General features: G+C 43.1%; 1 protein-coding gene across 6 annotated transcripts; it reads left to right on the top strand.

The window, feature by feature from the left end:
• Positions 1-811: 811 nt before the first annotated feature.
• On the top strand, positions 812-22,454 carry trappc8 (trafficking protein particle complex subunit 8). Of its 6 annotated transcripts, none has more exons than XM_034080655.2 (30): positions 812-1,154; positions 2,936-3,142; positions 5,858-5,941; positions 7,778-7,867; positions 8,668-8,842; positions 9,185-9,338; positions 9,411-9,498; positions 10,471-10,721; positions 11,055-11,170; positions 11,249-11,399; positions 11,511-11,611; positions 11,750-11,855; positions 12,127-12,258; positions 13,576-13,800; positions 14,151-14,256; positions 14,540-14,734; positions 15,409-15,566; positions 15,645-15,719; positions 15,938-16,043; positions 16,534-16,691; positions 17,159-17,592; positions 18,455-18,611; positions 18,701-18,797; positions 19,031-19,096; positions 19,195-19,253; positions 19,944-20,138; positions 20,518-20,619; positions 20,724-20,863; positions 21,040-21,129; positions 21,440-22,454. In XM_034080655.2, the coding sequence occupies exons 1-30, from the start codon at positions 998-1,000 to the stop codon at positions 21,672-21,674; spliced, it is 4,410 nt and encodes a 1,469-aa protein (XP_033936546.1). In that variant the 5' UTR covers positions 812-997; the 3' UTR covers positions 21,675-22,454. The 6 variants fall into 6 exon arrangements, with proteins under 6 accessions (XP_033936546.1, XP_033936544.1, XP_033936545.1 ...); XM_034080653.2 differs by having other exon boundaries at positions 20,721-20,863; XM_034080654.2 differs by having other exon boundaries at positions 15,642-15,719.
• Positions 22,455-24,781: the final 2,327 nt, after the last annotated feature.

The following is a 24,781-nucleotide window of genomic DNA, read 5'->3' as shown; positions in this document are numbered from 1 at the left end:
GATATATAAAGTATGAAAACGGTAAGCAGTATAGTATAACATATATAGATATTAATTTCATGACGATAAACATTGTGGAACAATGATGAAAAATGGGAATGGATGTGGCGACGTAAAACTGACACAAAACAACAACAAACTTTTGCCAGCCAATTGGAGAGTTTCATCAGCAGCACGTGGTAAAAACCACCAATGAGCGCTCAGCTCGAGATACCAGCGAGCCGTTTCCCATCAAGCATTTCGCTTCCGCAGCTCGTGGAGAGCAACTGCGCCAACTCGCCTCGCCTCGCTCTCAAGGCTGCGGGCGTCTTTGTCCCGCGAGATTTCAAAGTCTCATGTGGGCGAGCCTCCAGAGCAAGTCGGACAAAATGACTAACCATCATGCAACGCACTAGCAAGACGTTGATCGCAACTGCGCAGGTCTGCGCAGGTCTTGCTTGTCTCAAACAAGCCTACTGTCTGCCTTCTTTCCAATATGATGGAACTAGATGGCACATGCTGTTTCCTGCTCAAAGCCAAAACAATTACCAAATAATAATAATTCAATAATTATAAATAAATAATATAAAAAACATTTAAAACCTACAAATGGTAGGCTATGTTAGGTAGAAGTTATTTGGATAATATACATGAAAATAGTAATAGTAACACAGTTTATTAAATGATCATAAAAGGATACAAACACATTTAAAACAAAAAAACAAGAAGAAGAATACTTTCAGATTTGGCTATCAAGACATCCAGAGCATGCCCTCATAGTAAAGAAGTGCACATCAACGCACTGATACATAAAACATAGCACAGATGGTGTGGTGTGCAGAGGAAGAGGAAGCAGCCCGGTGTCAGGCATCAGCTGACCGCCTCAGCCCTACAGGAAGTCGGTTGGCTAATTCAACATGGCTGCTGTCTGCGAATAGAGGAGGAGTAGTCCAGGCTATGAAACAGTCCGGTTTCTGACTCGGTTCTGTGTGTTAGCTGCTGTCGTCGCTGCTCCGACATGGCCCAATGTGTTCAGTCTGTGCAGGAGTTCGTCCAGGACTCGTTTGTTCCCATGGTGGCCGTCTTGTGTAGTGAAGAGGCGGAGAGAGTGACTCGCAAGAACAACCTGAGTTTCGCTGAGCTGCTGCGGCCTTTCTGCAGACTAACGTCTGAAGGTAAGGGAGACTGTTTACCCAGAGTGGCCGTCTCACACGAAGCTTTAGTGAGGGAGCTAGCGTCTTTAGCCTGTTGACATTAGCTCAGCGCTAGCAGGCGGCTAGCAGCGGTGTTGACCGAGGGGAGGGGATGAAGTCCAGACTGACACCTGAGAGGGCCGACTGACGGACACCTGAGCTCTGAGCTTCTGGAAGACACACAGCTAACATGTCTGCTGTTCTTCTTATTCCATTATCAAGAAATAACCTGACTATTCAGGCACATTATTGGCTTATAGGCTTGAGTTGCAGGCTACTTCCACAGAGCCAAGTCAACCGTGGTGACACAATCCACTGTCAACAGGAGGACAGAGCAGGACACAGGAACATACACTCCCATAAACTCACATTATTCACATGTTATCAGAACATATACTTACTATACAACACGTGTTTTATCCCCTTATTACAATGCTATGCAACCTTTAACCTTAATTATCTCACTTTAACAATTAGAGGGGCTACATTTGTCAAGTAAGGTTGCATTCATGTCAGTATGTAAATGAGCTGGGACTGGCCCTTCACATTAAAGACACTCTAAAACATGAATCAATAATCAAAATGTAGAAGGAGGATAATGAACATCTTGAATCTGTCTGGGTTTTACCTCTGGTGTAATTTTGAAATACTTGTGTTGCTTTATAATACATTAAGATATATAAACTGGTTATATGATAGTAATTACAACTATATACATATTCACCCTCTCTGAATCATCCTGGAGCTTTCCTTTGCATGATGTCTGAGCAAGTCAGGATCAACTTAGACAGAAACTGAACTTGCTGATGGATTAAGCTCAGGTTTAAATGACATGTTACTTGTTAGACACTTTTATCCAAAGCGACTTACATACTCAATACTGTGGGCAATCCTCACAGGAGCAATTTGGGGTGAAGTGTCTCAGGGACACAACGACATGCTGACTGCAGTGGGGTTTGAACCTGTGACCCCCTGATTCGAACACCAAGGCTCTATCCACTGCGCCACAGCCTCCTGGTTTACTGGCAGGCTGCAAGCAGCCCCCCTAAATCAACATAATAACATGGATATGGGCCTCTGACTTTTTTTTGGTAATATTACTCAGGATATCTAAAGTAGAATTGCCATAAAGAATTGCTTCGATGGAAAAACAAACGGAGAACCGGTTTTACTGCTTATGTAATGTGTTAATTTATTTGTCATCTCAAAGTAAAAGACCAACTTTTTACGACTACGCAGTAAAACATGGATTATACAGTATATAATGTAGTATTACATATTTAATTATACTGACTTTTAGTATAATTAGGATACATTCATTATGGTCCATGGAATTAAAGGAAGACATGCTGCCTAGAGTTTTCAAAATGTAAATAGCCTGCATAACCAGAGGGGCCGTATTATACTCATGTTCCTGTTCATTTGTGTATTTTGTGCCTCTAATGTGACAAAAAGTGCTTTATTTTTCTCAGTCTAGCCCAGTCTGCTCTGATTCTAACCCAGATCCTTTGTGATTTGTCAACCTCTTACAGATGTCCCGCCCCTTAGCCAATCACGTACAATGTGTTTGAGCGTTATCCAATGGAAGCATGAGTGTTACATAGCGTGATGCCACCATGTCACGGAAGTAAACAAAGGCCTACAATGGAGTGGTTTCTGGCAGGGGGGGTGGTGTGTGTGTGGGAGACAAAGGGAACACAGGGATTTTAGCCTTTAACCCCAACAACGACAACAAATAAATGTCTTGTCTTCCTCTTTTCTAGGTCACATCCGGGACCCCAATAACCAGGTCCAGGTTGTGAAAAATCTGCGAATCTGTGTGAACAACGTGGTGACGAACCTAAACTCCCCATCTACCTTCAGCCCCGCCCAGCGCCGTATGCTCAATGAAGTGGTGTTATCCTGCCAGCCACAAGAGGGCGCTGCCACCAACGTGATCACTGCGGGAGACTACGACCTCAACTTCAGTGGTAAGACAAAGCTGGTATTATAGTAGACACTTTCAATATTTTGCGATTTAGTTGAGATCTTTCTTTCAATATGAGAATCACTTACAGGCTTCCGAAGAGAAGTGCACACTCTTTTAATAGATTTTTGATTAATTGAGTGATTGATTGTTAATTGATAATTCCTGTGTTGTAATAGTGGGAGATTGCAATGGTAATATTGAAAAACCTAAAGATGGTCGTGCTAAATAACTTTCATCCTAAACACGTTTGGGCTGGATGTTACATATCCAACACATTGTAAAAATTAAGTTCTATCTATTTCTAAAGATCAACATATTTTTAAGGTTGTGGTGACTGTTGTTGCCCCTTCAGATTATTACAGTGTTTTAAAACAGCAATAATCCGACAGCGCTTAATCAATAAAAAACAAAACGTTTGACCCAAATGTAATGGATTTTTTTTACATTGCCCCCATTAAGATCACAGTTGTCACTGGTAAGAAAAACACCCCATGGAAAAATGCTGCAGAGCTAATATCTCAAAAAAAGAGATTGTAGAAAGTCAGAACCCAGGCTCATTATAGGCGCTTTCACAGCAAGCACTTTGCCGTACTTAGTTCCCAGTACTTTGTTCATCGGAACTCTTTAGTTCCCGGAACTAAAGAGCCAATCGCGTTCACACCGGAATAAGTTCCTGAGGGAGGATTAGGCAAATGAAGCCGCTGACGTCACTTCGTCTTCTTCTGCTTTGGGTTTACTGGCAGGGCACAAACAACTTCACAGTGTATACTGCCACCCGAAGTCTCCAGCCGGAAGTACCCGGAGTTGGGGACTGGCAGCAGCTTCTACTGAAGCCTTCGGAGTAAATTGCCTGAACGCCGACATCTCCACCGCTCCCATGTTTTTTTTTGTGTTGCCATAAGTTAGTCTCTCTCCTTTGGCGCGCTGGGCTAATGCTAATAATGCTAATGCCAGCAAATAGAATGGCGGCTTCACAAAACTTTTCAGAGTTTTACGGGGCGTGGTTTGCAATTCGCCCAGCCAATCAGAAATTGGAACCTTTTTCTCCCCAGGAAAGTCCCTGCTCTCTAGCAGGGACTAAAAAGGGGTGTAAAGGTTCGCAAAAAAAAGTTCTAGTTCCAGATCTTTTTAGTGTGAACGCAAAATCCCAGGAACTATCGGAACTATTCCTGGGAAAAGTACTCCGGTGTGAAAGTGCCTTATGATACATCTGGAGAGAGGCTTTGCATCTATAAAGTGCCAGGCAATCCTTTTACTCTGAAATCAGTAATGTACTAAGTTACAGTGTTCTACAGACTGACAAGCCCCTTAATATTAGTCCCTCCTAACCTGTTATCTGCCAAGTCATTCAATGTTGTTGCTTTTTTTTGTCAAACAAAGCTCAAAATAAGATAGAACGTTTTTCAGCTCCTCTGGTTAAAAAGCTATATCATCTCTGCCTCTGCAGAAATGTTCAGCCTCTAGATAAAGCAACCTGTACATAAATAGTATGGAAACTTTAGGCGTACCACCTGCTGTCCCTGGAGGTAATTGATGGATTTAACCTGTTTTGGCATCGTTGCAGCTTGTGAATTATTTTGGCAGTAGCGCTCATAGTTCCCTTCTCAATCATTGCATACCGTCTTTCACATTGTGGAGGAGGTGTTAGGAACTTTCTGGAACAATAACGTAAACAAACGATGACGTCTGAAACATTGCCTTGTAACATGGAACATTTCATGGACCAAGGCATAGGACTTGCAATGGAACAGGTTGTTGAACACGCCATGGTACACGTCATGGAACTTATCACAGAACATGCCATGGTACACAATGAAACAAGCCATTGAACAAAGCATGGAACTCGCCCTATAACACGCCATGGAGCACATCATGGTACAGGCCATGGTTAGCACAATGGTACACGCCATTCTCCAAGCCATTCTCCAAGCCATGGAACATGCCATCAAACACGTCAAGGAACATGCCATTGAACCGATGGTCTCACTAATGAATTAACTTTAAATACCTTTGTCAACAGGTTATACAGCACTCAACTCCAGAAAGCAGTTCCAAACCACCCCCCCCCCCCCCCCGGGCATTTCACTAACTACTAGTTTTCATCATCACCGCTCTGTATACACAACAGCAACAGCACATCAATTTCATTGAATTTTTAGTAAAGCACTTAAGTTGAGCTACATTTGTTGGTGTTGCCAGTAAGATGTATGACATTAATAGATGATCAAAGATTGTATTTCAGAACGTGTAAAGTATCAAAATAATTGATTTGTGAAAAGTAAGACCACAGGTGCAGTGTGTTGGCACAGGGATTTTATATTGTCCATAATATTTCTCCAAGTTATTGTCAACACTTGAGTTGATATCTGCCTATGCATATAGATGCATTACAATGAAAATAACTGAATACAATTCATTTAAGTGTGTTTTAGAGGTCGCCCTCATTTGTCTACATCAAATGAGCATACACTTAGAGTTTGACCTCAAAATAAAGACCAGCTCGACCTTACACACAAATTGGACTCTTAATAACTCAATAAACTGAACTACAAAAATTCAAAAATGTATGCAATCATATTACAATACTATAATGACATTAAATGAAACTCCTCCCTGTTTTGTCCCGTGATTATCTGTAAATTCTGTAAATGAAGAGACCATAAATGAAATGGGATGTTGCTAACATTAGCGCTGGCTGTCTGCTTCCACCTATCAGATCACTCTCTTAAAGCTAGCCTCCCCTGGTACAGTGCCTGGAGAGAAACACTGTCGGAAGTCAGCACCTCCCAGCACTACACAGGTATCACTATCTCCTGGCTGATGTGTGTGTAGCTATAGCCCTCTCAGGTATCACTGTTTCCTGGCTGGTGTGTGTGTAGAGATAGTCCTCTGAGTTTTCTTTTCCTCTAATTTCTAGTTCACTGTCTCTCTGCTGTTTACCTTGTGGTGGGTTTTTCCTTTGCTTTTGTGATTGCTAGTATAAAATGACATCTTTGTTATTTATTATGACTTAGGATCAGATAAATAATCAATATGTATGCACACACCTTTCCCCTCACAAGTGTTATTTATAAAAGAGCAATGTGTCACCTCACCCAGACTTCAGACCAGCATGCACACTTTTGTAAAGCAAACTACAGGTGAAATTATAAGGTGTGTGCATTCACTATTGTCAGTAGGAATTCTGTTGTCACTTTTTGGGGGGTTTTACTTGTTTATATGTGACTTAAAGCATATGTTTAAGGGTTTGTCACACAGCCCATGTGAGTAATGCAGATCAGGCACGGCTCACATGGTGTACCGGCTTTGTTTCTCCTAGAGACTCAAGGTACTCTTGTTTTTTCTGCTTGTCACATGCAATTCTAATAAAGTAGACATTTTGACGGTATGTTGCATCATACCAGTAGCATTAAAAATACTTTTATATATGTTTATATCAAATATTTGCACAACTCTAGCATCAATACTTAAAGGTCTTAGAGCTTACTTTACTGGAGAGACCTCCAGCTCCTTCTTCTCTAGTGGTCCGTAATTCTATTATCAGGAATGTCAGGAGAAAATGGGCAGGGACGCACCATTTTTTTTCTGGCGCTGAGGTGTCTGACATAACTTAAAGCATCCTGTCAATCCTGGCCAGCTGTCCATCCATCTGTTTAAATAGCCAATAAGATTCACCCGGGTGCTCTGGTGACACCTCCTTTAGAATACAAGCTTCATTGAACAGATGAAAGCAACATGCGGTAATCCCCTATGTCTTACTTTATCCTGCGCCACTGATGATTACCATGGTCGACTCGAGGCAAAGAGATTAGAATCTTATAAAAGCTAATATCCTGGCCCCAGCCTGTGACAACTTGAGAACTGGAACTTTAAGTGCCGCCCTACACTAACTCTGAGTATAACCCACCACAGAGAGAACTTGGTTATCTGGCAGGGGAATATTATTCACAGGACTGAAAGGAATATGGTTGGTTCAAACAGACCAATTTCTCCACACTTTTTTTATTTTTTATATATAAAACAGTATTGAAAAAACAAACGCACTGGGTTTTCAAACAACATTTTCCTGTTAATAGTTATTTCATTTCTTAGGCAAAATCCACTGTTGGGGTACCTCAAGAGTATATATTAGGACCTCTTTTGTTCAACATTAAAATCAATAATTTGTCATCTGTTCTGATGTCCAAATACAAATATATGCAGATAACATGGTAATATGCTCATTCTAAATCAAAACAGCTAGATGCTTCACAACATCTTTTTCGAACATTGTTTGTTTACAAAATACTGCAAGCTCCAACTTCTTCACACAGTTGTTTTAGCAGCTCCTGGTGAAACAAGACAAACAAGATCATCGAGGGAGGTTTCATTAAACATTGTTCAACAAAAACTACTGGAATGCTATCCCTACAATTATTAGAGTGTTACTTTAAGTCAGTTTAAAATAAATGGTTAAAAGACAGACATTGCCATTGATATATATTTACATGTCAGTAAAGATGTTGTAAGAAGATGCACTTGTTCTTTTTAGTAATCAAATTATGACAATGATCTGGGTAACATACAGAAGAAGACAATATCTGATAATGTTTTGCTGAAAGAAATCCTCTATCTTATATTTTCTTTGTGTTTCTAGCGACAACGCCATGGTTTGAAGCCTACAGGGAGAACTTCCTGCAGTCGATGCCTGCGTCGGAACATGAGTTTCTCAATCACTACCTCGCCTGTATCCTTCTGCAAGCACACAAAACGAATGCAACGTGTCTGCTATTTAGAAAGTGTACTTTTCTTCCCTCTACAGTGGGGTTTTCACCCACTAGAGGGAAGGTGAAGGAAAATGAAGATGAAAAGTTGTGCTGCAGCATGTGTGTTGTTAAAGTAGTGAACAGTAGTCGGAATGTTCCTGGTGAATGTTAAATGCCCTGAAGACGTGTTTTCAGATTTTGTTTCTGAGAAAATAAATAATGGTACCCTTACAAACTTGAACATTTAACTTTGATTAAAACTGTTGCCTAATCCTGATTGCCGCAAAGATATACATGACATCACCTTTTCCCGTTCACTTTAAAACACTGGAAAGCTCAGACAAAAACAAAAATACAGAAAAATAACTAAATATGTTTAAACTTATATATTTGTATTGCCTTTTAAGCATATTGAACACGTGGGTGGATTCTGTGCTGTGAAGCAGTTTGTGTGGGATGCTAAAATGAGATTGGCCTGTAAAGCTAAGGTTGGTCATCAGAGATGTCATTAGCATCCTGACACGGTCACTGTAGCTGTTAAACATAAAACTACTTCTGAACGACACGGTTGTTTTTCTAAAATAACTGTGTCCTTTTCAAGTATATATTGGCCACAAATACATGATTTATCTTATTAGGTTGATTTCAATCAAATTATTTTTCAAAAGACTTGGTTATTAACTTCGATTAGTTCAGCTGAAGTCCTTGGATCCCATAGGCTCTCCTTTTCTTCTCCGATTGCTCCACATGGTTGTATGTCCTTGACGGAGGATCCTTACAGGCCTACTGGTGGTGTCCTCTACTGAGGCCGTCCCTGTGGAGCAGTTCCTCAAGCTTTCCCAGGAGCAGCACAGGGTTCAGCACAGTGGAGACTACACCAACCCCAAGTGGTTTATCCCCAACACACTCAAGTACTACGTCCTCCTGCATGACATGAGCGAGGGGGACGAACAGAGGTACTGAAAGGAGCTTCACTATGTACATGTGTATTTATATCTGTTGTCGTGCGTAACAAAGCATCACTTTTGGCATTACCAGTTAAATATTCCATAGTGTGTTATTTCTTTGATGGAGAATTTTGAATGACTAATCATGGAGTTTGGGCTCATTCTTGATTTAAAAGCAGTCAAAACTTGATGAATGAAAAGCAAGCGATGTTGATGATCAACAACTATAACCACCGCAGAGCCAAAGTTTAAAAAAAGAGCTACTGAAGATAAAAAAAGGGCAATGTTCTTGAATGGCTTTTATTAAGACTAAGCTGCCAAGTTTAATCGTTGTTCCTGCTTCCTCTCCAGGGCGGATTCAGTGTACGAGGATATGAAACAGAGGTATGGTCATCAAGGCTGCTATCTGTTGAAAATGAACTCTCGTACCATCTCAGCCGAAGAAGATGAACAGATTCCAGACCCCTGGAGTCAATACTTGCATAGGAACAATCTGCAGAACCAGGTAAACCCTTCTCCGAGCACAGTCCAGAAGCGCTGTTGTGGGCCTTGTGTTAACATTGTGACATGATTGCAGGATGTGCTTGAGGACGGAGCAGCAGCTGTGAACAGTGCTGCTGTTGAGAACAACATGAATGCAGCTGAAGTGGACTCCCCAGAGAAAGGTCAGTCAGTTGCGCAGCTTCTTCATACACTCCCTTTGGCTTCCTCTTCTTAAGATAACCAATAGATATCTTCTTAACGAGTTGATGCTTTAGGGGAAGTGGTGATTTAACTAGGCTTTTATGCTATATTCAGAATTGATGTAATGCCTAGGGTTAGGTTTGGCTTCGGTTGAAACTTTAGACAATATAAAGATTGAAAACCTTTGCAATATTGAGTTAGGTTTCATTGTGAAATCTTCTAGTTCATCTGGTACATTGGTTGCTGTGAATATTAAAAGCTTTAAATGTCCGGCAGTGGCTCAGTCAGTAGGGGCTTGGACTGTGAGCCGTAGGGTCGCCGGGTCAAGTCCCCGGATTAACAGATTTAAAGTATGGAGTGTCGACTGCTACTTGGAGAGGTCCCAGTTCACCTCCTGGGCCCTGCCGTGGTGCCCTTGAGCAAGGCACCAGACAACCCCCTTCCCCCCCACTCCCATTGCTCCCCGGGCGCTGTACAATGCCCACTGCTCCTGGTACTAGGATGGGTTAAATGCAGAGGCCACATGTCACTGTGTGTGCTGTGTGCTCTGCATGTGTGACCATAAAGAGGCTTTCATCCCTCCCATTCTATCTATCTATACGTGTGAGAACACCAACGGTTTGTATGTGATGATGAATGAGGTTGGTTTTCACACCGTTTGCCACACTGGTGCAAGCAGTAGCTCATTCGGTAGGGGCTCGCTTTGAGAGAACCGGATGGTCACATGTTCAATTTCCAACATTGACCAAAAAATGTATAAATATAGGTAAGTGGACTATAGAGGTGCCAGTTCACACCCTGTTCACTACCATAGTGTCCTTGAGCAAGACCATACAACTGATCCATGACGCCAAACCTTTGCTCTGATACCTTCCCATTAATGCATGGGTTTGTGAATCTGTGTATTTCAACTGTATCTGTATTCAAAATGAACTATGTCTTCTTCTTTTAAGACGGAGCACCCAGCAGCCTGGAGAGCCACCCTCTGCAGCTGGACACAGCGAGCAGCCCGGGGAGCCTGCCCCCCCTCAGTCCTGCTAACACAGAGCTGAAGAAAGCCGCTCCTGAGGGGGGGGCTGCAGGGAGCCACGGGACGTGTCTGACCCTTAATGACCACGGCCACATCAGACAGTTCATCCAAGAGTTCACCTTCAGGGGCCTGCTGCCTCACATCGAGAAGAACATCAGACAGCTCAACGACCAGGTACAACTCCGATGCTCCACATGTTTAAACACTGAATCACACGCTGCTCTGACACGCAGATAGAGAAACTCCATGGTTTATAAATACTAAAAAAACTAAGCTATAAGTGACGGAGACCAGAAGGCGATTCCACTCTGATCAAAATTCAATTCAACGGCATCACAGACTTCAGCCTCGGAAATCTCTATACCGAAGGAGAATTTGCTGCATTTTAAGCTAAATATTCAAACGCATTGCATTTGAAACTGGTTTTGCCTTTTTATATCTTTCAGTTTCTTTTGTTGATACGTTTGTGTTGTGGTGCCTCTCTCACCTGCCTCTCTGTGTCCACAGCTGGTCTCCAGGAAAGGTCTGAGCCGCTCTCTGTTCACTGCCACAAAGAAGTGGTTTGGAGGAGGGAAAGCTCCAGAGAAGAGCATCAGTGAGCCAAAGAGCACATGTGGCCTGCTGTAAGCATCACACTCCATCTGACTCTTGAGGCTCCCTTACTCAGCCACATTGTATTCATCGCTGCTTTGACTTTTCAGATATCCCCCAGAAGCCCCGGAGCTGCAGATCAGGAAGATGGCCGACCTGTGTTTCCTGGTCCAGCACTATGAGCTGGCCTACAGCTGTTACCACACTGCCAAGAAAGACTTCCTGTCGGATCAGGCCATGCTGTATGCGGCCGGGGCTCTGGTAAGAACACATTCACCCGTCTAACTCTCCGCACAATGACCATGAGGTTCCAGCAATGATTACAAAAACCTAATCATGGTTTATCCTCATTCCTCCGTACCTCTTGTGTAGGAAATGGCTGCAGTGTCAGCCTTTCTGCAGGCAGGAGCTCCCAGACCATATCCAGCACACTACATGGACACGGCCATACAGACGTACAGAGATGTCTGCAAGTAAGACCTGTTACTCAGTGTTTGTCTCACTGTTTGACTGTAATGCATACATGAGCGTTTTCCCTTGTAGCTTATCCTTTTGATCTCCTATCCTTGTGTCTTGCCATAATCAAGCATTGTAACATGTCTTCTCTTCAGGAACATGGTGCTGGCTGAGCGCTGTGCGTTACTCAGCGCCGAGATACTCAAGAGTCAGGTCAAATACTCTGAGGCTGCAACTCTCCTCATTAAGATGACCAGCGAGGTGAGGAAGCCGCTTCATAATTATTTCTGATGTACGTCTCGGGTGCACTGCACACGTCACTCCACTTTAATGAAAAGTCCATCGCATAGTGTTCTCATATACACAGGCTGGAAAACTGATAAATGGACTGTTGAATGCAATTTCTTACCACTAATTAACTTCTCAATATGTAAGTCACGTTGCAGCATTTTGTGTTGTTATGCAAATGAGAATTATCCTATGAATTGCAGAGGATTAAAACTACTTTTTTTTGTTTTGTTTGTTTGTGCAGGACTCTGACCTGCGCAGTGCTCTGCTGTTGGAACAGGCTGCCCACTGCTTCATCAACATGCGTAACCCTATGGTCCGCAAGTTTGCCTTCCATATGATCCTGGCTGGTCATCGTTTCAGCAAAGCAGGACAGGTGAGCCTTTTAGGTCTTACTCAATCTGGTCCAATGTCCCATCTTGTTTTGTGTGCTATTGCTAACACGTACAATCCCAGGTTGTTTGTGTAAGGGAAACTTCTGTGTAGCAATGCATTGGGAGTCACCGACTCATGAAGGAGACACAGGACGAGCAGGAGTTCTGATGTCAAACACTGGTAGTTTAATACAAGCATCGGCCGGAGAAATTCACATCACAAGTCACAGCAGTCCAAAGTTCTGACTGCTCCGGTGGGTTGCCATGTCAATTCTGAATCTCTTCTCATCTTGGCAGACCTTTAATTAGCTTCACTCAGAGTCAACCCCCATATTGGGGAAAGCATCTGTGAACACCTGGGGGGCACTGAATCACTTTATCTGACTCGATGGCTCCTATGACCGAGAGTTGACCGGTCATCAAACTGGTAAGGTCAGCCACAGCTGACCGTTCCCACTTCTTAAGACAGATAACAGACTTCGGCTTGGTCGTAAAACGTCAACAGGCCGAAAGGTCAAATATCTTAGGAGTAAGGAGAATTATTCTTTGACACTTAGGAGTAAAGACAAAATGAATCCCTCACAGTTTGTGTTTTCCATTTTTTTGTCAACATGCATGTATGCTTTAGTCAAGCATACTAGTGAAGCCCACAGGAAAGACTGTGGCCGTCATAGCACATTGTCGTAGGGGCCAGGCTGTGGTACCATAACGTCATTGTCTGACACGAGATTCATTGTGTGAAAAAAAAATACATTGGGAATAAGAGATCTGTAAATCAGCATTTTCTTAGCCCTTAGTAAATTCATTCAGTCCTATAAGTTCTAACTTGCGCTGAAAGCCGTATTCAGAGTTATTTCCCCTCATTTGACTGAGCAGAGCAGAGACGTGACTTGTGACTTGGAGTCAAGGCTTAAAAGAAAACGCAAGAGAGTCCTGAAAGATCCACATATTTGAGCTCTCAAGAGCCGGGCCTTTTTTGGCTTTCTGAGCAACTTGCATAGGAATAACGGGGCCCTGCCTCTTATAGATCCATGGGACATAGACTTTCTGCTTTTATGGTGTAATGACATATCCATTAGATTCTGGACGAAACTGAGAATGTTCAGGTTGCACTTTTAAATACACTTGTAATACTTTGTATTGACTTGCTGTTGTTGTTGGAAAATATGTGTGGGGAATCCCGGGGTTATAAGTACTACAAGAAACATAAAGATGTCATTACAGGGAAGGAGGTGTATGATCTATTATGAAATGTCTCGTGTAACATGATACATTTCACACTCTTTGTTAATGTTCTACTCTACTGTCTCTACACACAGAGGAGGCACGCACTGCGCTGTTACTGCCAAGCCATGCAGGTGTACAAGGAGAGGGGCTGGTCTTTGGCGGAGGACCACATCAACTTCACTATCGGCCGTCAGTCCTTCACACTCAGCCAACCAGAGAACGCTGTGACGGCCTTCAGACAGATCCTGACCAATGACAGCAGGCAGACAGCCACACAGCAGGGCGCCTTCCTCCGGGAATATCTCTATGTTTATAAGGTACCGGTTCTGATGGAAAGCCCTTAAAACTCTGAAGCCCTGTTGTGTGTTACCAGAGGTTGTTATTGAAGACGCTCTAACACGCTTTCTAGCACCTCTATATGAAACTGTTGTTACCTCCATAAAGCGCTGTGGGGCAAAACATGATGGAGACTATGTTACAAATTGTATCAAATAAGTTGCATTTTAGTTTATTTTCATCAGTCCATGTGTAGTCAAATGTAGAAAAAGGCATTCAGTCGCATAATGAAGTGATCTTGGTTATAAAATGAATTGTCTTTCAAATGTAGATGTAATATATAAAAGCTGAGGATAACAATATCATGTTTGACTTTATTGTGTGTTTCCAGAGTGTGATAGGAGGAAAAGAAGACAGCCTCCCACAGCTGCCTCTGCCCTGCATCCACAGCTCAGCCACCAGAGTCTACTTCGGACATGAACGCCGCCTCGCAGAAGGTAACACACCCAGTGGTCACTTCTGTGATCTCCTCCCAGCTGAAATCAAATCTTAAGAAAAGACGAGGGATTGGTTCTTATGACTTTTTACTGTCCGTACCTTACTGTTGTTTCTGCATTGTATGCACCTGATCAGTCATGTGAGTTAACAGCCACTTCTAGTGAGCGTAAAAGTTATTATTAATATCATATGCTAGGAAAATGTGACATAATACAAATTGTTAGCCATATGTCCCCACTTGTAATGTTAAAACCCATATTTTGTATAACCTGATGTGTGCAGGGGAAAAGCAGGCAGCCACTCATGTGTCCCTGGATCAGGAGTATGACCAGGATCAAGCATCCATGTGGGGCCACCTGGAGGAGCAGCTGGTGGCTTCGGCCAACAGGGGGGTGGTCCCAGGAAACTTCCAGCCAAGCCAGTGCTGCCTGAACAGCCAGACGGACAACCTGCGCTGCCCTCTGGCTGTGGCCGAGGGTAAGACAAAACTGTATAGTGTGGTGCAGGAAGGAGTCCGAAAAACAAAATGAGTCAGAACTAGTTATCAGAACTTTACCACTTCCAGCTCCCATTTCTTGAAGATAACTGTTTTTCAACGTGTTTGTGGTTAGCTGCCTGAAATAAGTTCTGTAGTTAATACAAGCTTAAGAGATTTGCACATTTGACAACACAAGATATGTCCGTAGATAGGCCACTGAATGACCGAAGTTTCATAAAAACATAGCAGTTGCTAACGAGCGACTAAATGAGACTGCTAAACGTCATCATTTGCAGCCTTTAGCTTAGCGGTGTTGTTGCGACCATGATGTAGTTCCTTTTATAGCATCACATTATCTTTGTTCTTTTGCCGATTTTCTTTATGCTTCAACAATTACAAACGTTTTGTAAACATGTGGAGGTTATCCTGCTGAACACAATGTGTGAGTGTCATAAACATTTGCAAAGCTTACTTCTGGTTTGGCCTACACAAAAACATCATCAGTGCTCTCCACTATACAATTGTATCTAGATTGATCTCAACTGAAATACGAGGTGTTCTCACATACGGACGTTTGCATACCCTTCAGAAAATACTATTTAATTGAGCAAAAGCATGTAGCCATCCCAGCACTATATGCTACCTGCTCATATTGCTCTCTGTGTCTGTGCAGAGCCAATCGTGGTGGAGGTGTCGTTCAGGAACCCTCTGAAGGTTCCTCTGGCTCTGTCCAACCTCTCCCTACTATGGAGTTTCACAGCTGAAGGCACATCTCCATCCGAGGAGAATGCAGAAGAGGCCATCACAAATGAGGAGACCTTAACTCAAGGGGTGGGCAAGCTGTCCTCTCTTTGTTAGATGAGTGCTTTAATATACTATACTAACATTTCAATATGTTTCCACCAGCAGATGAAACAGAAAGATGACATCGTCACCACTGAGATTATCCTGGAGTTTCATTTGGGTCCGGAGGAGAGCAAATTGGTAAGTACTGTATGTAGAGAACTAGCGGCACACTAAGGAGACATGATGGCTCAATGATATACTTGCTTGTGTGTGTCACACTCGCCACAAACTAGTTTAAAGATCATTGAAATTACTTAAACATTTTTGTATATGTTCTAGCTAATTGGGATGCTTAAGGCTTACCAGACATGTAGTTGTGTTGTTGTTCTCATAGTCACTGTGACCTTTGACCTCAGGCTCGACTCCGGCTGCTGCCACACAGAATTGGGCAGCTGAACATTGTGGGTGTGGTGTATAACCTGGCTGCAGCCTCTTCTGGAGAGACGGCTCCCAGCACTGAAGGTAGGACACACACACACACACACACACGCACGCACGCACGCACGCACGCACGCACGCACACACACACACACACACACACACACACACACACACACACACACACACACACACACACACACACACACACACACACACACACACACACACACACACACACACACACACACACACACACACACACACACACACACACACACACACACACACACACACACACACACACACACACACACACACACACACACACACACACACACACACACACACACACTCTTCGGATGATATTCATTTGATTGAACCTTTGTGCTCGATGCTAATATGTCTGGGTGTGGCTTTGCTTTCTAATGGATCAAGTTCAAACTTCTCCACATTGTTTAAAGGTTGCATTTTCAACAAGCTTTCTTTTGGTTTGGATCAAAAAAGTTTTCTCTAGAAGATTAAAAAAATAAAAGCACCCTGACACATAGTGTGGATGTCTTCCTGTCCACAGGCCAGCAGACTTTAGACTTGATGGTGGTCCGTGGCAGGCAGGATCTGAAGATCCAGGGCCCACGATTGAATCAGACCAAAGAGGACAAGATGGTGATTCGACACGGTCTGGATCGGCGTCTGGATCCCATCATAACACCACCCATGCCGCTAATGGAGGTAACACTGACTAACACCTGCAACACACTCTTGTAAACCTAAAGACTCTGAGTCCATCCTAAAACCCGGTCCGAACCCAGTCTGGCCCAGTTTGAACCCAATCTGAACTTCCCTGAAGACAGACTTTTTTTTTAGTATGTGCTCATTAAAATCAAGTTAAATTACTACTAATGTGCATACCTCTCCCCTACATGTCTTCCTGTTGATGACTTCTGCATTATAGAAGAATATAAAGCGATCACGTCTCTGCAGTCACTTTTTAAAGTTGATCATAACAGTCTTTCCCATGACGGACAACGCAGAATTAGTCAAATGAGGACACTTGATCTAAAAGATTTAGTTATTTCAAGTTCCAAAAAACAAACAAGTCAAAGGTGATGCAGTTATGTCGAGGCTGCCTGTTTACCTGTGTGTGCGTGTGTGTGTGTGTGTGTGTGTGTGTGTGTGTGTGTGTGTGTGTGTGTCAGGTCTTCTTCCTGCAGTTTCCCACTGCTCTGCTGTGCGGTGAGATCAGGAAGGCCTACGTTGAGTTCTGTAACGTCAGCGGTGTCGCTCTATCCGGCCTTCGAGTGGCGTCCACACACCCTGATTTCTTCACCTTTGGCAGCCAGACCACGACCCCCCTGACGCCCGTCAGCCCCACCTCAGCTGAAAACTGCTCCGCCTATAAAACGCTGGCCACGCCCCGGCAGCCTGGCTCCGTGGCGACTGAGGTGCTGGTCTCAGCGGGGGATTTCAGCCAGCCGTCCGGTGTGATGGACATCCCGATAGAGGGCAGCACGCTGCAGCCGGGGGAGTCCACCCAGCTGCCTCTGTGGCTGCGAGGACCAGACCAGGAGGGGGTGCACGAAATCAACTTCCTCTTCTACTACGAGAGCACAGAGAAGGGAAACAAGATCAGGTAAGACTTGAAATAAAGGGAAGGGAGGGGAATTGCTATTAAGATAATTTCTAGGTACTAACCATGAACATGAGAAGCCTTTTTCTCAAAGGAACAACTTCATCAACGTGAAGCCCATTTTTAAGAATATGTCAATCATATCCTGGATCCCCCTTCAGTCCTTCATTCAGCCCGTTGCATGAGGTATCTCACATATTACAAGTATCAATCAGAGGCTCAGACATTTCTTCTAAATTCAAATCAAACTTCTGTAGTCTGCTTCCATTCTACTGGATGAAGACAAAAGGATGCAAACAATGGAGAGGGGAACTGGTGAGTGTACGAAACAAACACTAAGCAGAATGCTCCGTGTTGAATTATGCTGTCGCACTGTTTTCTTTTTAACCTTTATTTTCATTCTATTTCCTCTTTATTTAACCAGGAAAGCCTCATTGAGAGTCCTGGCCAAGATGGGCAGCAGCATAGTTACAGAACACAAAACTAAAAGAGTGAACATAGATGATCAGAACATCATCATAAAGAGCATCTACAGACAGAGGTCATCTGATTGAGAAAACAACAAGTCACAACAATACCTCAAAACAACAACACACATGTAATGCCGACAGATGCTCTCCAGATTGAATGAAAGTACTTTTTAATCTGAGTGGCCAGCTTCAGCTGTAGCATCTTCCAGGTTGAGGGCGCGATCATTAACATTGCATTACAAGGACTTCACTGTTGTGGTTTCCATGACAGTAGCAACATAATGTAAAGAATAAAATCACACAATCATTGAAAGCTGGACATATATTTCAGTTCCAAGAGATACCAGTTAGTGATAGCAGTGAGCTGAGACATGTGTTCCTCTCTCCCTGCGCAGCCACCGGGTGCTGCGTCACTCCGTCTTCATCTGTGCCAGCCGCTCTCTGAGTGTGAAGGCGTCGGCCTGCCGCAGCAGCGGTCCTCCTCACCACAGCCTGGAGGACCAGGGCAGCGGGGGGACGCTGGTCTTCATAGATGTGGAGAACATCAATACTGTGAGATACCCAGCATGTCACACACTGCCAGTAAGAACCACATGTCACTGCTTGCTCATCATTTAAATGGACTTCCTGTGGGCTTGCAGAGTGAAGCGGGGGTTCGTGAGTTCCACATCATCCAGGTTTCCAGCAGCAGTCAACACTGGCGCCTCCACAAGTGCATCAACCCAGCCAAGGATAAAGGTGAGGGAGCGAATTAAAACGAATTCTTCAAATATTATTTATTTCTAAAACAATTATGTTATTGCATTATTCTAAAAAAAGGTCATCATTAATTACAATTAACAACGTTGAGTGAGTGAATGATTTCTTCCACCGCCTGTAAATACTTTGAGTGACAGTGTTAAAGGGAAGTGTGTCTGTGCTGTACGTGTAAACGCAGAGAAAGCAATGTCCTGTCTCCTCTCTGCCCCCAGACTGTAAACTCACCAGCAGAGAAAGAGCCAAGCTATGTTTCAGAGCCACGCCGTGCAAGCCTCAAGGTACTGCAGCCAGGAGAAGAAACACCGTCAATATGCTCTGCTCTCATAGATTCCACTTGTTGAACAGGCACTGATTTCTCTGCGTTGTCTGTTTCTAGCTACCTCGAACGCCGTACGGAAATACACGTTTGCAGACCTGAATCTGGGAAATGAACGGGTGAATATAAACATGACTCCTAATAAATGGCTTCTCTGCATTTCACATGTATATCTACAGACAAATGGAGACTGACAATATTTTGCACTCTGTCTCACTCGTGAATTTCCAATATTAACTTCTATTCCCCCGACGAGAGCTTCATCATGGGATAGGGTACTACACGGTGCAATCCACTGGTGCACGTCTTATGGGAGGTGTTGTGCAACTTAATGTCATCACCAGTAGTGGTTGTGTGTCAGTGCAACAGTGAAGGCCGTCTGCAGGGAAAACACGATGATAAGAATAGCATAGCTGCTATAGAAGTCGTTATTATGTCTTTATTAAACAAGGACCATGCATACAGTTACATCATTCTCAAAAAGAGAAAAGATTATTTAGGCAAAATGTAGCTTTGACCTCATTTCTATCTGCAATCCCTGGCAGGAACACATCTTGATCAACAAACACACACATCTCACTAACAACTATACAGACGGATCAAATTCACATCAATAAAATATAAATAGCAGCCTATTTGTCAGTAAGAAGAAGAAGAAGAGTTCCCCGGCCAAGTCCCTACAGACTGAGCTGCTGCCCATCTTTTGTTAGGAATCTATAGTATTAGATTTAAACTTAAGACGAATCACATCACATCACATGCTCTGTGCCGTGTGCCTTGCCCTCACCTCTGTCCTCTCTCTCCTGCAGATCATCAGCTCCTCCACGCCCTGCGGAGACTTCTTCTTCCGCGGCTGTCGGAGTGCAGAGGTTCAGCCAGTGGAGGCGCCAACATCCAGGACGACAGCCAGCAGCAGGAGTCAGGTCTGCGTCCGCACTGAGGACATTGGCAACATCGTCAAGAAGTGTAATGAGCTGGATCTCAACATCATCGTCATCTGGAAGGTACATGCAGTGTCACACAGTCAGGCCAAGTGAAGCTACAGAGAGCCGTCCTGATGGAGAGCTACCAGGAACACCTTTCAAACTGAATATACATATATATAACTTTCCTGTCTATCTTTCATTCTACTATGTGATTAATGCAAAAAGCCCAAAATATCATCCTAAATAAATAAATAGATATTATTTGCAAAACAACCAAGCAGCTTTTTCAACAAGCTACAGTGCTAGCTGCTCAGAGGGGCGGTGCCAGCAGCAGCTCATTAGCATTTAAAGCTACAGACGCAGAATCGGCCCTTTTTTAAACGGGGCTGAAACAGAGGGGTGCTACAATGATCTGTTAGGTATTTCAGTGTGTGTGTGTGTGTGTGTGTGTGTACAGGCCTATGTGGTCGAGGACAACAAGCAGCTGATCCTAGAGGGCCAGCTCCACGTGGCGCTGCAGACCATCGGCAAAGAGGCCACTTCTCTCACTCCCAAAGAGGTCAGTCAGAATTGAAACCGTTGACACATATCTCACTTGCCACGGTTCTTTGAAAGCTGATTGGCTGCGACCATAAACACCAAAACGTTGTGTTCCTTTAGCAGGAAACTCAGGAGATGGTGCTGCTCAAGTTTAAATCAGAAGCTCCTCCTCCAGTCATCCTGCCCGCTGCAGAGCTTTCCCAACTCATCAAAACCAACCTGCACTACCCCGAGACATACACACACCCCTTTGTCCAGGAGAGGTGAGACACACACGCAAACACACGCATGCCTGGAAGCTGAATCAAATCCTAGATTAATTCATATACAGCTCTGGAAAAGATCATACTCACTTGCTTGGAATAAAGCCTAAGCTGTCTCTAATGTATCGGAGGTCTGTTAGAATGTTGTGAGTGAAGCTTCTTCTCTCTGTGTGCAGCCTCTGTGTGGTCCCCGTCACTCTCACCCTGTCCAACTGCTCCCTGGCCCGGGTGGAGGTCATCATCGACCTACGGCACAAAAGCGCCAGGTAAAGAGTGGGCCGTGTTTATCAGAATCAGAATCAGAAATTCTTTATTAGTCCCACAGTTAAATATATTATTATTATTAAAAAAAAAAAAAAGTAAAATAAATAATGATAATATCTTTTTTTTATCCAATATTTTTTTGTCAAACTATTGATTTCTTTACTAAGACGCTGGAATAATGTAAAGCAGACCCAATTGATGTCGGGTCTGTCATTTTTCAATAATGGCGACTCACTGTTTCATTATCCCTCACAAAGTCTAGTTGAAATTGAACATGTTTTCTAAGTTGTCATTATTTCCATTATTCTCCAGCCCCGAGTCAGTGGAGGTGCACAGCTCGTTCACCTGGGTGGGTCAGACCCAGCACCACCTGCAGCTGAGGCCCCAGGAGGTTCTGTGCCTCACCCTGCAGGCCTGCTTCCTGCAGCCCGGGGTCTACAACCTCAACACGCCGCGAGTCTTCGCCAAGCTGACGGACCAGGGCGCCATGTGTGAGACGAGTCAGCAGACAGCCAGTCCTGCCCTCATCATCATCAACAGCGCCTGAGAGCAGCAAGCCCACCGGACTCCTCCAACACACCAACTATTCTTCTTCTTTGATTCTGGGCAGCAGGAAGCATTAATGTTTGTACCAATTACTAAAACAAGAGAATGTGTATTCATACCAAACAGGTTCAAGAGCTCTCTGGACTCTTTCCCTTGCATGTAACTGTGTGTGTGCGGATCTCATCCACACACACAGCGCCACCCTCCGTGCTCTACTGGCTCCACACTCTGTGGACTAATGCAACAAACCTACTGCACTCTGGAGAAGCCATGTGTAAGTGTGCAGGGTGAACTGAGCTGTAGAGTGAAGGCGGTTACATAGTGTGACATTGTGACAGGAGTGGACATCCTGACTATTGACCCCCCCCACCCATTCTGTACTACCATGAGCATGCAGTGGATTTTCTACAGTGTGTTCCACCTCTCCATATTTTGATCGAGCTCTTATATGCATTGACTTGACAGCTTTTTTTGAAAATGATGTATTATATTTATATAACAAATTGGTTGTAAATAGAAAATAAAAATGTAACTAATGATACTGTATGATCGGTGACAGACTGTATAGAGTCAGGGTACATTGTGGTGATATTATGTACAAATATAATTATTGTGCTCTGTCACAAACAGGGCCTCAGCTCCGCCATGGGCGTCTGCTATGAGAAGAAACCTTCATTACACAATGAAACACTCACACACTGAGCTCATGGGAATATGTTTGGCACATATAAATGTACTGTTAATACTTTTAGGCCAACAAAATAAATAAATGAGAACTTCCGTACTTCTCCAGCAGAATTTGCGCCAGACATTTAGACTTACGTTGGGAAATAAAATGTTAGTTGCCGTATCATTCAGGTAAGTAATAATAATGTATACATGCAAAGCCTTCTGTGGTTATCTGAAGGAGGCTAATAAAATCAACCGATTTTAGAAGAGGCATTTAAGATTTACATTATCAGGTAAATGTTGACGATGGGACAAATACAAAACATTTGTATAACTCTTGCAGTCAGTAATAGTTGCATATATATTTCCACAACAAGGTAGATTCTGAAATGTAAGAAAAAAGGAGAGTGGAATTGTAAGTAGAGCTACTATCCTGTTTTTGTATTTTGACAGATGGATTGAACATTGTAGTGAATGTAACATTAAGGTAATGGAGTATAACAGTGAGAAATTATAAAGGTTAATGTTGAAAATAACATTTTTCTAGATTGATTTAACACCCTAACGAACACAATGTCAGGTAAATGTGAGACTTCAAATATAAAGGACACTTATGATAGTCTATAAAGAGCAGAGGTGGAAGAAGTACTCGGATCCTTTTCTTAAAGGTGACATGTCATGCTTTTCCGGTTATTACCCGTCCCCTTGTGTGTTATGAAGGTTTTTATGCATGTAAACGGTGTGCAGAGTCAAAACCCTCAAAGTACACCCTGGAGCGAGTAAAACTCTAACACAGAGAAGAACTCCCCAAAACGCCTCGTTGGTGAAACGTCATCATCCATTTGATAACATGTTGTAACCGGAACGAAATGGACCAATCCGTGGAGCCGTTACGTTAATATGGGCATAGATATGTCTCATAATTATTTGTGTGAACATAAAAATAATTTGTGTGTAAATATGTGATTTGTAAATGTAAAACAACATCCACAAATGCATTTAAAAGATTTGCAAACTCACAAATACATTTGCAAGTGTAAAACGGATCTGCAAATACGCTAAATATGTTCACAAATTAAAAAAAAGATCTGTGAATATCTCTTTAACATTTACAACTTTCGATCAGGCATTTCTGAATCCATTTTGTATTTGTGGACCAAAAATGCGCTTGCGGATCTCAAATCTGTGTTCACGGATCTCAAATCTCTGTTCTGTTCGGCTAAAATCTACTCGTGTCACTCGGTTATTTTCGGAAACCACGTGATGGCCAGCTGATGACTACATTTCCGCATGATTTCAAAGTAAGAGCATGATGGTTTGTTTAATGCTCTGTTTTTGTATTATAATGAACAGCGGAACGTTAGATGCATTCTTCATCACCATCACCCTCATCATCATGTTATAGTGATACAGTTAGTTTGTGTTATTGGTTCAATATAGCATATATCGAGCACTTTCGTTGATGTTGAAGTGCAGGCTATATGTGCACTTTCGGGTCCCGGGGGGGAGCAGCTGGCAGCGAAGCAGCCCAGAGAAAACTCTTTCTTCATTGTTTGTTGTGTATTCAGTCAAGCGGGCATAGGCGGCGCGTGAGGCTCAGGTTTGGGAAGGCTAAATAGCTTTTTTTACCTGATGCGGCCCGCCTCCGGCGTCTATAGAAAAGAGATCAACTCAGTGAAAGCACCGCCTGCTGATCAGAGCTCAGTGTGCGGAGTTTAAATCTATCAAGTCATATTACAGGATAAAGGAAATACAGTTTAAACTGATGTATGCAGGGAAGACGGCGACGTGTCGCACTTATCATTCATATCACATTCAATCAGTTCATCGATCATATAATATCATAGCCTATATTATCTCATTATCTAAGTCAGCTGAGCCGTATCTGGCCGTGCAACACTTACAGTGTCACATACTGTATGCAGAAGTATTATTTTAAGCAACACATTAGGTTGACGAAACACTCAACTCAAATGTAATTAAAGTCAGATCCACTCGTGTCTTAGATGGGGCAGTGATATCATAAAACTGTTACGCTTTCAAACACTCGGAAGTTTATTTATTTTTTAACCAGTTGTTCTGTATTCACCTTGCAGGTGGCTTGTATCCTGGATTATTATGTTTAAGTCATGGATGACTAATATTAGACAAATATGAACTTTAAAGTTCATATTTGTCTAATATTAGTTTACTTTTCATTAATGAATTATGACGCTGCGCTGTCAGGACACTTGTCCCTGTTTGTGATTGGTCAAATGTTGCTAACCCCACCCCTTTCACGTGAACGCGCTCTCAGCTGGTGAGAGAAGCCCTGGCTTGATTTACCGAGTTGATATTAACCAGCGTCGAGATCTCGTTTGTTAGGGTTAGTTTAGATAACTCAAACATATCCAGGGTTTGAACTGGCTTCGTAGTACAGGGCACAGGTGGCTGCATAGC

The sequence above is a fragment of the Pseudochaenichthys georgianus genome, chromosome 4 (genome assembly GCF_902827115.2).
Source record: "Pseudochaenichthys georgianus chromosome 4, fPseGeo1.2, whole genome shotgun sequence".
NCBI lineage: Eukaryota > Metazoa > Chordata > Actinopteri > Perciformes > Channichthyidae > Pseudochaenichthys > Pseudochaenichthys georgianus.
This window is presented reverse-complemented; position numbering and strand designations above follow the sequence as displayed.